This window comes from Hypomesus transpacificus, unplaced genomic scaffold (genome assembly GCF_021917145.1).
Source record: "Hypomesus transpacificus isolate Combined female unplaced genomic scaffold, fHypTra1 scaffold_55, whole genome shotgun sequence".
Lineage (NCBI taxonomy): Eukaryota > Metazoa > Chordata > Actinopteri > Osmeriformes > Osmeridae > Hypomesus > Hypomesus transpacificus.
In genome coordinates this window covers 263752-280370 of record NW_025814032.1, presented here as the reverse complement: position 1 = coordinate 280370, position 16619 = coordinate 263752, and the positions used below count along the sequence as shown (strand labels likewise).

Below are 16619 nucleotides of genomic sequence, written 5' to 3'. Positions count from 1 at the left end.
CAAAAGACAAAATGTGTGTCACTGCCAATGCTTTTGGCTGTATATTTATATATAGGACTTGAGACAGGCTGGCATGCCATGTGCCAGCCTGTCTCAAGTCCTCCACCATCATCCCTGTGCCCAAAAAGCCCAGGCCAACTGGACATAATGACTACAGACCCGTCGCCCTGACCTCTGTGGTAATGAAGTCTTTTGAGCGCCTGGTGCTGGCACACCTTAAATCCATCACTGACCCTCTACTGGACCCCCTGCAGTTTGCCTACAGAGCCAACAGGTCTGTGGACAATGCAGTTAATATGGCCCTCCACTTCACCCTACAGCACCTGGACTCCCCAGCATCCTACGCCAGGATCCTGTTTGTGGACTTCAGCTCTGCCTTTAATACCATCATCCCCGCTCTGCTTCAGGACAAGCTCTCCCAGCTGAACGTGCCTGATTCCACCTGCAGGTGGATCACAGACTTCCTGTCTGACAGGAAGCAGTGCGTTAAGCTGGGAACACAAGTCTCTGATTCCCGGTCCATCAGCACTGGATCTCCCCAGGGCTGCGTCCTTTCTCCTCTGCTCTTCTCCCTGTACACCAACAGCTGCACCTCCAGTCATCCGTCCGTGAAACTCCTGAAGTTTGCAGACGACACCACCCTCATTGGGCTCATCTCTGGTGGAGACGAGTCTGATTATAGGTGGGAAGCAGACAACCTGGTGACCTGGTGCAGCCAGAACAACCTAGAGCTCAATGCTCTCAAGACAGTGGAGATGGTTGTGGACTTCAGGAAAAACACAGCCCCACTCACCCCCATCACCCTGAGTGACTCCCCAGTCAACACTGTCCTCTCCCAGGAAGTGGGAACTGAACATTAGCTCCCTCACCAAGAAAGCACAACAGAGGATGTACTTCCTGCGGCAGCTGAAGAAATTAAATCTGCCAAAGACAATGATGGTGCACTTCTACACAGCCATCATTGAGTCCATCCTCACCTCCTCCATCACCACCTGGTACGCTGCTGCCACTGCCAAGGACAAGATCATCCGCACTGTAGAGAAGGTGATTGGCTGCAATCTGCCTTCCCTCGAGGACCTGCACACCTCGAGGACCCTGAGACGGGCGAAGAAGATTGTGGCTGACTCCTCCCACCCTGGACATTCCCTGTTCCAGTCACTCCCCTCTGGCAGAAGGCTGCGGTCCATCAGGACCAAAACCTCACGCCATACAAACAGTTTCTTCCCTTCCGCTGTTGGCCTCCTCAACAAGGCCAAAGCTCACACTGACTGAATGTCTTTAAAAACTATTTACATTTTGCACTACACTCAATTTCTGTAATATTTGTATTTTATATTATATTTCATATTGTAAATTGGCAACTTATATTTTACTTATTGTCTATTTTATTTTAATTGTATTCCACTTAGTATTGCTAGTTTATGTATCCTTAGTATAGTTAGACCACATATTTAAATTTAAGATTCCTATATGTTTACTGTATGCACCTTCCTGCCAAAGCAAATTCCTTGTCTGTGCAAACTTTCATGGCAAATAAATCCCATTCTGATTCTGATATTTGTTGCTGCAAATTGGTGTCCAAGCAGCGAAGCTGAGAAGCCACCTATTGTGTTTCTACCTTTTCTTATTAGGGGTTTTTGTTAGTATTCCTATTATTGGTGGCCAAGCCGCGAAGCCACCTTTAAGCCTAATGTATACTTATGTCGCCAAGACTTTTGAAATGGTCACCAACGGAAAAAAAAGGTGTAGCTCAGGCTGCTGCATTTATACTTCGGCAAACAGTCGCTTGTGCTCAAGGTTTGCGTGACGTAAACTGAATCATTTTACTGTTACATTCATAGCTATGGTTACATTGTTAACGCTTTGTAGCTTAGGTGATCGATCGGAGAAAATGGATGTAGCTAATTTTGAGAGGGAGAGAGAGGGGTTGTTGAAAAACAGCTGTTGAGCGCCCGCTGAAAATTCAAACAATGAAGTCAACGCATGCAGTCTATCTAGCCAATCATACTTGCGCGACACTACGTGATGACAACAGCGCCAGTAGAAATGTTTCCCGGTAGGCGACACTTCCAAGCGACGGTTAAAAGTGATGACCGTGACGTCATTTCTGTCGGCGACCTTTTCAAAAGTGTTTGCGACCTAAGTATAAATTGGGCTTAAGTGTTTTTACCTATTCTTCTTCTTATTCAACTTCATCTTCTTCTATTTCTTCCGTTACACCTTTCAGCGCCTTCAAATCTTCAGCTATTAAAACCGTTCAGCTATCAAACACATTATGCAGTTTCAGCCTATGACTGCTATGACTTTTCAGCTTCCTACCTCTTATGTTTGAATGAATATAAATCAATATTCAGTGGTACACTACCACTGGCCATCAGTCCACTTAGAGTGTAATGCCCTTATTGACATAAAGTGGGGTATAAACTAGGTTTTGAAAGTAATCCAAAAGTAATGGAAAGTAATCAGATTACATTACTGACTCTGGGTAATCCCAAAATTACGTTTCTGATTACAATTGTAATTACAAACCCTTTGTCTCCCTTACACACGACAGTGGCACTGAGATCCAAAGTTACCTAGTGGAGACTATATAACGATAGAAAATCAGGCTAATAAACGTAAGGGGCTGAAAAATAAAAGACAAAAATACATCATCTTCACTAAACAAGGTTTTACCAATTGAAAACTTAAAGCTCAAAAAACTATTTTGCGCTCAATTAAAGGCCAGAAAATGAACTGTGAAACTCCCTAACTTGCATTACATCAAACACAGACTGTGGATACATTGGCAGGGTAGCTGTGGTGGCCGGTTCTAGTGGGCCAGTCTGGATAAAAGTCCAGGGCCTATTTTTACCCTCAGTCCGTCCCTGCTATTGTGAATCCAATGATCATAATAGCCCCCGCCAGGGTCGGACTGGGACTGAAAAACAGCCCAGGACTTTGAAACAAAGACCGGCCCACCGCCCCCCCCCCCTCCACTTTCTCCCTTACTTTCTTTTTCCATACTTGTCTCTGTTTCTGCCACTGCTATTTGATGTTGCAAAAGAACAATAATCAGTTAACTATATTCAATAATGACAATCAATTCAACAAACTAATTTCCATATAACAACCCTGTTAACAGACTGACTATTGTGTACAGTTTTAGTGCTGCACCTGTCATAGTCTCTCCACTGGACCCTGTCACCAAAGCAGCCTCCATCTCTTTCCCTGTGTCACCTGTGCCTGCTTTAATACACAGAAAAAAAAATCAAGACATTTGCATTTGAGCCAAATAGCACATTTATTATTTAAAGCCAAAAAACATGTTGTGCATATTTAGATGAGTGCCTTTTTCTCTTGGCCATTTATTTTACTTCATTTAAAATGTATAGCCTATATATTGGCTAACAGTAATACTAAATGTATAATGTTTTAGAAAAATTAAAACAATATGGTTTGGAATGATATTAGAATTTTCTAAATGTCGAAATTACAGCAGCTTACAGCTACTTGCACCTGGCGCCTCTGGTACAGCTGCATCTTCGGGCTGCAAACTCTCCGTCTTTTGACGGCGTAAACATGTATTCTATACTTCTACATTGTGCAGCATTTGCTTTCTGTGCCAGTTGTTTTTCTCCTTTTATTTTCCTTTCCATTTCTTTGCTAAAGAAACAACGATGTTAGCTAAAATAGCTCCAACGAATTGGCTGTACCCGGAAGAAGATAGATTTTTGACCAATCGTGATCTGTAAAATGGACGGTGCACCATTCGAGTTTACACGGGGGAAATGCCCACCCCCACCCTTTGGATTTTGGATCGCTCCAGTTAAACAGTTGAATGGTATTAAGGCCGTCCTCAAAGTGAGCGTAAACTATTAGGATTTTTTTTCTTGAATAGTGCCGTGGCCGTAGCGGGCGTTTGTTTGACCGGCCGTTCTGGAAATCTCTCTCTTATCCAGAGCGACTTACAGTAAGTACAGGGACATTCCCCCTGAGGCAAGTAGGGTGAAGTGCCTTGCCAAGGACACAACGTCATTTGGCACGGCGGGGAATCGATCTGGGGAATCGATCTGGCAACCTTCTTATCACTAGCCTGACTCCCTCACCGCTCAGCCATCTGACTCCCCATTTTCATGAACGGTTTAGTCTACCATTAGCCTAGAACTTTTTTGCCAACTATCAAAGTAATGTTATATGATTTGTTTCGCCCATGTGTGAATATATGTTAAATGCATTTATTAGTTATGTTAAGCTGCTTTACAAAACATGTTAGCATTTTACCATAAAAAGTATTGTTCCGGCTATGTCATGACATAAGAATTGCGCTTACCAGTCTACACATAAACGCTGATGTACTGTGCTAATGAACTTCATAGAATTCAGTTGCATTGTTGTCATCATTTTGCACATAATTATAGGCTATATATAAACTAGGCATATTGTAATATCAATTGCAAAGATTAACCACAATAATATGCAGTTTTACTGCCACTGTTACTTAATAATTCCCTGAATCTCGATACAGAGTTGCAGTGAAAAGGTAGACTACACAGATGTATGCTGTTTTCGTCTGAAGCGCTAAAGGTTAATTTGATTATTAATAAGTGCTAATCAGATGCAACCACATACAGAAGGCCCTATGCGCATATGGACAGACCAACAACAGCGAGCTGATCTCAGAAAAAAAAAGTTTGGTGTCGTGAACAGGGCATGTTGAATCCCAACAAATTAATCTGCGATGCTCGTTTTGAAAAAAGCTAATAAGAGAAAGTGCAGTGACAGTCATGGCTGGCAGAGGAGCGGAAGAACTTGAAAAGCTTCCTGCATCATTTAAGTCGCAAGATGATTATTATCAATAATACAATTAAAATAAATGAAGAGCAGCTATATTTGTCACATTTCTTTCTGATCCGAAAATGTTTCTGATTCATGACTCAAAACTTCGGATCGGATCGAGAGTTTTGCGATCCGTTACTCCTCTATTATTTAGGCTAAACAACCTTTGTTTGAGTGACAGACTTTTCTATCTGCTGATTGAAAGTGAATCACATCCTTGAAAGGCAGGGGCCAAAATGTCAAAATGCGCAACTGTCAGAAATTAAACAGAAACATAAGCGAAATTGCCTTAAACTAGCTTTTTTGGTGTGATTTAGAAAATTTAAAAATACTGGGTAGCAAAACATATATGTATGAGAAATCAAGAAAGCAAGGTCCTGGAATTTGATCAAGTGCGAAGATAAAACATAATAATTCTTTGCTGGGGTCAAATGTGACACGCTCTGGTGAAAAGGGCCGATTGTCGGCCAACTAATTTCACAGTTTTTACAGATTGTTAAAGTGCAGATTGTACATTTTCAAATGATGTGTTATACATTAACATTTAGTCATTTAGCAGACGCTCTTATCCAGAGCGACTTACAGTAAGTACAAGGACATTCCCCCCGAGGCAAGTAGGGTGAAGGGCCTTGCCCAAGGACACAACGTCATTTGGCATGGCAGGGAATCGATCCGGCAACCTTCTGATTACTAACCCGACTCCCTCACCGCTCAGCCATCTGAGTCATTGAAATCTGAAAAAACTTGGAGATATTCGTATCTGAATGTTGATTAACTAGGAAAGCTCTAGCCCAGATATTCGGCGTCAAAGATTTTAGACCTTTTCACAGTATGAGAGGTGTGATTGTTTTGTGTTTATCATTAGGAGTGTTGAGCGCCGGTTATTTTACCACAGTGAAGAAAAGAAAAAGAAAACAATATTCGCACTCGATCAAATTCCATGATCCTGCTTTGTGTGTTTTATCAGCTAGTAACTTGTTTGTGCAAATTGCATCTTCCGAAAACAGCCTGAAAGATGTATTCACGGTTTACCAGGCAAAACAAAGAAATATTCATCCTGTGCACAATGCAATGCCAAAGATTAGCATATTCATTCTGTTTAGTACTTGTGAAACATTATATTAATTGACTTGGACTTGACTCTGGACCAAATCTGCCAATTTCACTACTTGATTAGGAGGGGGAATGGGATCGTACTTGGTACAGACAAACACAGCCTACATACAAAACATTACAGCTAGTACCACTGCACAAGCATTAATAGCCAAGGGAAAAACCGGCTGCACGGTAATGCAAATCACATCAAGCATAACGCGCCCACAACCCAATTGGAAGCTTCTCTTTGGCTCTCGATAAAGGTGGTCACATTTTTTCTCCTCCCCTCCCTGACCTTCCCTGCTCGGCTCTGTCTTGTCTTGTCTGTCTCAAGATACTCTCTCACCATCACTCTCCGAAACTAGAAGCATGGAATTAATTAGCTGATCTTCTCAAAGAGAAGCTCAAAGCTGTCCTGACGGGATGTTCGCAGCTGGCTACACGATGGACGCGTGGGCGAATTGGCGTGTCGTGTGTCAAGCGGCGCTTTCCGTGGAGGACGTTGAAGACATCTTCATATTCGGAACCGTGATTACAGGCTTTCTGCTGTTTGGAATAGGCAGTTGGTTTGTATCGGAAAATCAAGGAAACGGCTGTGGCCATCAAAAGCCCTGTTAGGCTGCCCGACCTGATTGATTCGGTGGGAAAAGCTGTTGGAGCTCAGACTGTGAACTTACAACGCAGTATGGATTACAACAGGGATAATTTTGCGGCTCTGCAAAGGAAGATGGAGGAGTTGGAGACCTTCCTGAAAGGTGGACATGAAAATTGAGTCACGGCTACTCGTCAAAACAACCACCCCAATCTTATCTACTTTTGGCCCCGTAACCAGCACAGGCCTTGGCCAACGTTGCTGGAAAACAACTCTCCCGGAGAGCACTGAAGCGAGACTTATCTTGCTGTTCCCTTCCCCCCCCCCACCGACATCTGTGGTTGTCTCCTTGCCAACACAATCTGCATAGGGAGAATCGGACTGATTGTGGCCTAGGTCAAGGGCGCAACCCAGAACTACTCGTTTCTCCAGGGTGGCTGGCGGGTCTGTGTCCAGCGCCTACTATGGCTGCAGGTCCAGATGCTGCTTGTCTACCCCCCCCTCCCCCCCCCCCCCCCCCCCCCCACTCCCCGTTGCAAGTCATGTGTTTTTGTAGATGTTGTTGGGCTTATGTGCTGAGGTTTTTGCCTGTTCCCACACTGTACTCCTCTAGGAGCATTGTCTGGGGGTTGCCTTTTTCTCTCCTCCTCTGTCCTCATGTTATGCTGTAACTTTTCTAGTTGGCGCCGAAAATGGCTGCCTTGGTAGGATCTCCTGCCAAAGTAAATTCCTTGTCTGTGCAAACTTTCATGGCGAATAAACACCAATTCTGAAAAACAAGAACAAATGATGAGCATTTAGTGATCTTAAACATGTTGTTTATTATATTGAGTGGATTCTTCAACACTTAAACTTATATGTCATATGCAAGAAAAAAAGAAGCTTTTCAGCTTCTTGCGGGCAATACGGAATGCCGACAATGCCCCCACATCTATTTTTGTCTTTTTTAGAGCAAACTGTACTTTTCTTTGAAGACTGTAGTGTATATCTTAGTATGAAATCTTCAATAATTGCAATTTAAGCATTGGATAGCATTCATTCCTAAAAACAATTATTGACTGACACATTTCTAAAGAACGCTGTTTCTTTTTAGTAATGTTTTACTTCATATTAACCCTAAGACATGCCATTCTATTGCATCTCAACTATGGCAACTCAAAAACAAACACTAAAACAATGTTAAGGTTATTTGACAAACCAAATTTCTTTGCTACTTGGTTTGTCATAACGGGAAGTGTTTTAGTAGTACCAAATTAGACATTTTAAGTGATTACTCAAGGATAAGGGTATTCGGATTGATGATTGCTGGAAATGGGGCCTGATTATTTTGATCAAAATTACTTTTTTTCTAATAGTGTTGGTGGTGTTTAGGTACATTACATCTGTAATGTCCTGACTATACTTTGTGATCAGTTGAATGCCAATTTGGTGAATAAACATACACCTTACCTTCTTACCTTAAGAGCAAAATCTCTACATTATTCCAAACTTTTACCCCCCAGTTTATGTACTCACACACCCCCACTTACACAAAAGAGACTGATCATCCTTTCTTCCCCCACACCTAGTTTCCCTCACCTGCTGTGGAGCGGCCGTGTGCTGAAGACCATGCTGGACATCCTACAGACTCTCTCTCTCTCCCTTAGTGCAGTGTGTACTGTACATATAAAATAACAACCATACATTGACTTATGATTGTCTTGTACAATGCTACATTGTTAATATTACCTTCTCAGGACATCCATAAGGACCAACCCTTCTACGACATCCCAGACACCCCTTACAGGATCACGGTCCCTGACACCTATGAGGCCAGAGAGGTAAGAGATTCCACTTGTGAAAGGTTTTAAAAGGGCTACTGAAGCTGAGTTCTAATCTCGCAAATGAGTAGGAACTGTTCAGCTTTGTTTACTGTGGTTGTAGAGTATCGTGAAGGACTTTGCCGCTCGCTGTGGGGAGATCCTGAAAGAGGCCATGAAATGGGCCCCGTCTGTCACCAAGTCCCACCTACAGGTAGCATCCTCATAAACATCCACCCATATATCGTTCTTGTATCTACTCAATTGTAATTCCTTGTGAGGGTGGGCTATAAAACAATAATAATTATTGAGGTATTATTTTCCTCCACAGAAATATAACAAATGGTCGCTTATGTTCAGTTTAATAAACTTGAATTATGAACAAATCACAAACTGCCAAATGCCAATCATGTAGCAGGAATAGAGGTATGCATTGCATAAGTAAAGTTGCATGGTGGCAGGCCAAGTGTTGCCAATTTAGTGACTGTCATTCGATTTTGCGACTTTTCACCTTCCTTTGCGACAAAAATCCAATCTATCAACTAGTGACAATTTTTGGCAAGCTCTGTTTTTGTTGATGAGCAGCAGCAAAATAACTGTAATTGTACAACCCCAATTCCAAAAAAGTGTCAAATAAAAAACAGAATACAATGATTTACAAATATCATAAACCCACTATGTTATTCACAATAGAACATATAAAACATGTCAAATGTTTAAAGTGATGAAATGTACAATTTTAAGGAAAAAATAGGGTACATTTGAATTTGATGGAAGCAACACGTCTCAAAAAAGTTTGGAAAAGGCCATGCTCACCACTGTGTTGCATCCCCTCTTCTTTTAACAACAGTCTTTATCTGTCTGGGAACTGAGAAGACCAGGGGGGTTTTCCAGAAAGCAGGTTATGTGACATACCCGGGAAAGTTAACTCCCCAGCTGACACCCAGCATTGTAGCAACATTGCCAGTAGGTTGTTGCAACATTGTGAATCAGCTGGTGGGTTAACTTACCCGGTTATGTTGCATAACCTGCTTTCTGGAATACCCCCCAGTTGCTGGAGTTGTGGGAGAGGAATGTTGTCCCTTTTGTGTCTGATACAGGATTCTTGCTGCTTAACGGTCCACCAATGTTTTCCACTAGTGAAAGGTCTGGACTGCAGGCAGGCCAGTTCAGCACCTGGACTCTTCTATTACGAAGCCATGCTGTTGTGAGTCAGATGGCTGAGCGGTGAGGGAGTCGGGCTAGTAATCAGAAGGTTGCTGGATCGATTCCCAGCCGTGCCAAATGACGTTGTGTCCTTGGGCAAGGCACTTCACCCTACTTGCCTCGGGGGGAATGTCCCTGTACTTACTGTAAGTCGCTCTGGATAAGAGCGTCTGCTAAATGACTAAATGTAAATGTAAATGTTGTAACAGATGCAGGATGTGGTTTAACATTGTCTTCCTAAAATATGCAAAGCCTTCCCTGAAAAAGATGTTGCTTCGATCAGGAACTGATGTTGCCTTTCTAAAAGACCATTCTATAGGCACTAATACACCCCCATACATTTTACATTTAGTCATTTAGCAGACACTCTTATCCAGAGCGACTTACAGTTAGTACAGGGACTTTCTCCCCGAGGCAAGTAGGGTGACGTGCCTTGCCCAAGGACACAATGTCTTGGGCACGGCCAGGCAAAGAACCGGCAACCTTCTGATTACTAGCCCAATTCCCTAACCACTCAGCCATCTGACTCCCCGACAGCCTAAGAACTGGCTCTGAACCACAGAAAGAAAGTACTTAAGTAGCACCACAACATAGTGGGCCAAAGAAGGAACCAAGTAAGAACAGGACGGGGGCGGGGTTACCGTGACCAACAAGACGAACAGAATCCTTTGACCTCCATTGCTGTAAGTGGGTAGTGTAGTTGCAAAAAATGTGCTTACTTTATTGATAAAACGGCTAATTTGTAAATTTGCTCCGACTTTTCGATAACCTAGCTAGTATCGCAGTGCAGTATAGACCAGTAGTATGAACTTGCAGAGCCGGAGACCACGGAGAGCCGGAGAGCTGCAGTTTCAGGACCGCACTATGGTTTCAATATAACAAAACAAATGGTTCTAAAAGTTCGTATTGCATACAATTATCATAAGTGAATAGATAATTGTACCATAAACGTTAGGTAACTTAAATATGTTGAACAATACTTGATTCACATAAGCTACTGTTTCATTGAACAAATAAACAAAGAGTAGATTAACAATTTACAGTTCGTTTTAAAGCAAGCTATGTGTGTAGCTAGCTAGTGCTAAAACTACTGAATGTTAGCTAGCTCTAATTAAGTCGTTTGTTTGACCTTGAAAACCACTCCGGTGTTGTGAAATAATTTTGACAGCAAAGTTGAAGTTAGCTAGCTAACGTTAACTTTATTGTCCAATTCAAGACACCAGAATTGTTTTAAATATAACCATACGTGATTCACATTAGCTACTTACACTCTGATTGTAGTCCATCTTGTTCTGAGCCGTAATCCTACAATATTCACAACTGCAGGAAAATATTGATTATCTTGTTCCAGTCCATGTTTATCCAATTTGCTATGTGGCGCTGTCAGATAAAACGAGGGTCCTAGAACTACTTTCAAATATTATACCTTTCTATATAATTGTCTCATCAAACATCATCACATATGCCAGAGTTTTCCTTGTTTCTTGCCTCTCGCAAACCATTCAAACATATTGTTGTCTAGTGACATCGTTAGGCGGCGCTGTCAGGGTCCTAGAACTGCGTTCCTGAAACTGCGGTCCTGAAACTGCAGCTCTCCGGGGTCTCCGGCTCTGCAGGTACATGCTACTTGTGTAGACACAATTTGCTGCATTTTATCATAATCCTATCAAATGAGTGAAATGAAAAACACAAATGTTATGAGCTATTGAGCCTATATTTAACACAAATGTAAAATACAAGCACTATACAGCAAAAGTTTATAAGATGTTGCGCTGATGATGCCAGTCTTGTCATACTGCTGCAAGGACAGGGTATTGCGCAATAGTCAAGAATTCCCGCATCTCAACCCCGCGTTCTTCGGATTGATAAACAGCCTTTGTGATTGGCGCTGCTGCACTAGCGTTACTGGGAAAGATGAGACGTATACAGTGACATAATGACGTGGCTCTGTGGTGGCTGTCCAGCCCGTGGAAAAGCAAGGAAGGCTTGCAAATTGAACCCGCTCTAGCACCAGCTCCGAACTAACTCCCGGTTCACTTTGGTGGAAAGGGGGTAATAGAGATTTCTCAAGATTATCAGATTAATTGTATTATATTATGTAGTGTAGACAGGATTGGCTCCAAGGGGGGGGGCATTGACGGGCAATTCCCGCCCAAATGGAATGCTGTGCCCCCTCAAAAAATAATTTTGTCAAAGTATAAATAAGAAATACTGGCATTGGCTATAAATTAAATATCAAGATGGGTACACTTACCTGTAGAATATGTAGGTTTGCTCTTATTTTCACTCTAATACATGCTTTGTAAATGTGTGTGTCCCCTTGTGAAATAAAATGCCCACCCATTTAATTCATTCTGGAGCTGAGTCTGACTGTAGATGATAATATATTCAAAGTCTTCGCAATTTTACGTTGAGGGACATTGGGCCTCATTCACCAAATGTTCTTACGAACAAATTTTTTCTCAAACCCCACTTACGCAGTTTTCACGAAGATTCTGGCATTCACCAATGTTTTCTTGTTTGGGATTTGTTCTTAGGTAACAACAGATTTTACGCACACCCAAGAGCACTCTTACGCACAATTGAGAGCTGACATGTTTGCGCAAAATAAGTAGTTATACCTTTTTCGTCCGTTCTAATTTAAAATAGAATATTTCTCTCCTTTATAATTTTCCAACTAATAATTTTCATAATTTTACATGTTTTTTTTGTTTGTTTTAATAAATACACACTACACTTACACTTCTGTTCATTTCTAAAGCACTTGGAATTTCCATTGTGTATGAATTGTGCAAGGCCTATACAAATACAGTATTTTACAATCGCTATGACAGTTTTTCAGTACCTTTAACAAGTTTCCTAAACTCTTAACACAGTGAGCACAACATCCGTCTGTGTAGGCTATACAATTAACACATTTCTCGTTGCTTTGACACAAAATGCATAGAGTAAATACACATTTTAAATGCTTGAACTTCCTTTACATACAAGCTCAACCAAGACCAAAACAATCGATTTTTACTGCCCAATTTACCAATGCTTTCACACTGTCAGCAAAACAGATAATATCATTTTCAAAACCTAAATTATTGGCTTAAGTCAAAGTGAACAGCTGTTTATATTGTGAATTGAAACATATTTTATTCCATTGCTACTGAGAAACAGCTGAAGTTATGCAAATACTATACATTACAGCTGATTCCCAACTAGGAAACACTCAGGTGTTGAGGTTCTTTCAATTGCATGACCATATGGTATAGACAGTAAAGAGGACCTCTTTGGGCTGATCTGGTGTGGAAAAAGAACAATATAGAGCAACACAAGAAAGTAAGAATACAGTAATGCCTGCACAAGGGAGAGGAAGACAAGTACCAGGACAAGAGAGAGGAGTGGGACAAGGGAGAGGGAGACAAATACCAGGACAAGGGAGAGAAAGACAAGTACCAGGACAAGGGAGAGGAGTGGGACAAGGGCAAGGGAGAGGAAGACAAGTACCAGGACAAGGTAGAGGAAGACAAGTACCAGGACAAGGAAGAGGAAGAATGTGTGGTGGCACTCAGAGAAGGGCCAGAGCTAGGGTAATACTGTAAATGGAAGCTATATTGCATATTTCTTGTCCTGTTGCAAATGAAGCCTTTACTGCAGCAATTATGTTATGTCTTCTTTTTTTCAATACAGTAACCGTACATTCTATAAAGCTACTCTGAGATGGGTCATTCAAAAAAACTGCAAACTAGCCTGGCTTTGCCTTCAATTCAAATCAATTATGTTAACAGGGAACCTTATTCCGCACACTAGGACTACACCACACAATGGCGTATTTATTGCTGCTGCAAAATGTTGCAGATCGTTCCCTGAGGAGGGATCACATCTTCCTTGACCATACCGATTTATTTGCAGAGAGCGACGAGTAGGCTACCTGTTGGAACGCTTTAGGCTACCAAGAGCAGTCCTCATGGATATTTGTAACAGTCAACTGATTTCTAGGTTATGTTTCTTTTGCTTAAGAATTCAAATTAAAGTTAAACCATTTATTTTTTCACTTCATCAGTTCTGCACACTTCTCCAGATACAGCGTTCACTGCATGAGTAATTGCATACCATGCATCGGTTTTAATTACTGCTTTGTATCCACAGCTGACGCTATTAAATATGATGTGTCGTTTGTCGCTAACTTCTTGCAGCTGTACCTCCACTTCAGAATTATTATTACGTTTTTCTGTCTTTTGTCGAGGCCTCCACCGTCTTTACCATGTCGTTTTGACATTTCTCTGAGTATGCACACGGCCCTACCATATCATGCCCTTTTATGGGAATTAACAGGGCGTTTACCTATGCTAAATATGAGCAACGGGGCACAAGCTTTCAATTTACGAAATATTGGGATTCATCATTCTACGAACACACCTGCGAACAATTCTGCTGTTTAAGAACACTCATGAATCACACGTAGATTTTTCTCAGGACATTTCTTAAGAACAAATTTAAGAAATAACTTTGGAAGATATTGGTGAATGAGGCCCAACATTCTGAGATGGTTTCAGAACTAATTAAACAGTATTTTCTCAAATAGAAATCCTACTCACAATTCTAGTTTCCCTAAATAGCCCACCTTGATCGTCTATTCACCTTATTTGCCCCTCCCACTTTTTTCATATTTTTGCACTTCCGTTGTATTGGCACTTCCTGTTTACCAGGGATATCATTCAATTCAATGGAGAGAAGTTCAATAGATGTGTAAACCCGTGTCATAGATACGCAGAAGTATGAGACTGGGTTGGCGGAGCGGACGCCATTCCGACTGCCGAGTTTTCTACCTCTTTGTTAGGCTGTCACTCACAATTCCCGCTTCTGAGTTGAAGCGGGAATTGTGCCCCTACGCAAAATCGGGGCCAAAAAACTGAAACTGAAAAAAAACAACCTAAAAAAAATAACTGAAACTGAAAAAACAACCTGAAACTAAAAAAAAACTCAACAAAAACATAAAACTGAAAAAAAAATATTGAAGCCGTAAAAAAAATGTTTTGAATCTGAAGACATGAAATGTGAAACTATGTGAAAGTATGAAAGTGAAAAATGAAAATGTATAACTGATTCAAAATTATTCCAGAATTTAATCGAAATGTTATTCAACATGAAAAAGAAATTCGCACACTTATTTTTTCTTTGAATACATCGTTTAATTTTTCAAGTTTTCGACCAAAACTTACATTTTCAATGTCAAGCTTTAGTTTTTCGACTAAAGATTTTTTTTTTGAATGAACAAAACATTTGGCCCTGATTTAGCTCGATAATAAAACGGCTTGCCATAGTCTGTAGAATTGATGTGAACGCAATCACCAACGATGTCATAACTTCATTAACACTTCAAACACGGAGTTTCCTTAAATGCGATTCCTTTGATCCATGTGGTTTTTTAAGGAATCGCATTTGAGACAACTCTGGGATTTGGAGCGTTCGAGAATGAGGCCCATAAACCCTAAAAATGCCAAATGCGACCATTTGGTCTTAGTCTAGAGCCCTGCGTGGAGAAGCTGACCCCGGTAAATTGTGCTATGAGCAAGCTAGCCTAGCTGCTGTTGCTAGCCAAACTTCACAAACTTCACTGAGGGGATTGTTTGAATGCGGTGGAAATGAAAAACATTTCTTTTGACATAAAGTTTAGGCTGTGGCATTGAAGACAGTGACGCACCACACAAGCTTGAGTTGAAATACATTATTTAATGTGACATTATTTACTGTACATACAAGTCTTGAATTGCTTACATGTATGATGCTGCTAGTACACCACGGCACGGCACAATATGATACTTGCTGTGCAACAGTCTTACTAGCACATCTATGCACGTCGTATCTATGCGTCGTAACGTGTGCTGATGTTGTGACGTTAGGCTAGTACTGAGTTTCCTTTGTGCACACAAGGCACCTTTTGCCACAAAAACGTTGAAACCTCCTAAACCATGCAATGGAACCTCAATGCCAATACAAGCAATGCAATCGCTAACAAGACAAACCTGGGTTTCCCTAGGGGTTGGAAAATAAATAATAATAAATATATACAGACATCCCAACCTGCAGAGACTCCCCCCCCGGGGCGCAATCAGAACGCGCAATATGCACCTGTTTCGAGGTTGGCCATTGCACAGTCTGGCGCTCGCTCTAAATACAAAATCCCTGAATTCCGGGATATATATCTACGAATGTGTGGACTCAGATATACATAACCCATCAGCAACCGACTCAAGCAGATCCCACAATTTCCCCATAGATTGTATCCTCTCTAGTTTTTCTCTTGAGATATTTATTTTGTTGAGGAAAAAGGACTTCAAACTGATTATTTTACTTATGCATGTTTATTTTGTACAAATAATATTAGATCATTATAGTTGTTTTGAATGTTCTACATTAGATTTGTGAAAAGATCCAGTGTTTGGCAGGTGTTTGTCATGTTCTGACATTTCTGTACTACATATATTTGCAACCATGTTCTTAATTGAAATGCTACATTGCTGATTTCCACATCAGTCTTGCATTTATCTGACTAGCATGTCTACAGTTTTAATTAAACTCCATTAGCAGTGAATTTCGTTTGATATCAGTGCATAACACTACTTGCTTTGGAGACATCGATACATGCTAGATGACGTAACCATAACCAAGTGGCGTCTTATTTCATAGGGGTATGTAGCCCTTACCCCTCAGTTTCGAGGGTCAAGGGCTAGGGGAAACTAACGGGTAGGGGTATTAGGATTCGGCCTTAGTTCAGACACAGTATTACTATTAAAGTCTATGAAGGTAAATTAGCGTCAAAAAGAAAATCTGCTAATGGAAAACTGTATGTTAATGCAGAATTAAGATTTTATTCATTGAAATCGTCGTCGTCGTCGTCATCTGCCGCTTGTCCGGGGATCGGGTCGCGGGGGCAGCGACCTAAGCAGGGAGGCCCAGACTTCCCTCCCCCCGGCCACTTCCGCCAGCTCTTCCTGGGGGACCCCAAGGCGTTCCCAGGCCAGCTGAGAGACATAGTCCCTCCAGCGTGTCCTGGGTCTTCCCCGGGGCCTCTTCCCAGTGGGACGTGCCCGGAACACCTCACCAGGGAGGCGTCCAGG

At 41.6% G+C, this 16619-nt stretch overlaps 1 protein-coding gene across 4 annotated transcripts in view; it reads left to right on the top strand.

Moving 5' to 3' along the window:
- The window catches only part of pi4kaa (phosphatidylinositol 4-kinase, catalytic, alpha a), a 227268-nt gene that overhangs the window by 112434 nt on the left and 98215 nt on the right, over positions 1-16619 (top strand). For all 4 annotated transcript variants that reach the window (XM_047017382.1, XM_047017383.1, XM_047017384.1 and 1 more), the window contains exons 26-28: positions 8074-8155; positions 8242-8325; positions 8429-8518. In XM_047017382.1, the coding sequence (XP_046873338.1) occupies positions 8074-8155; positions 8242-8325; positions 8429-8518 (256 nt within the window). The remainder of the gene's footprint in view (positions 1-8073; positions 8156-8241; positions 8326-8428; positions 8519-16619) is intronic.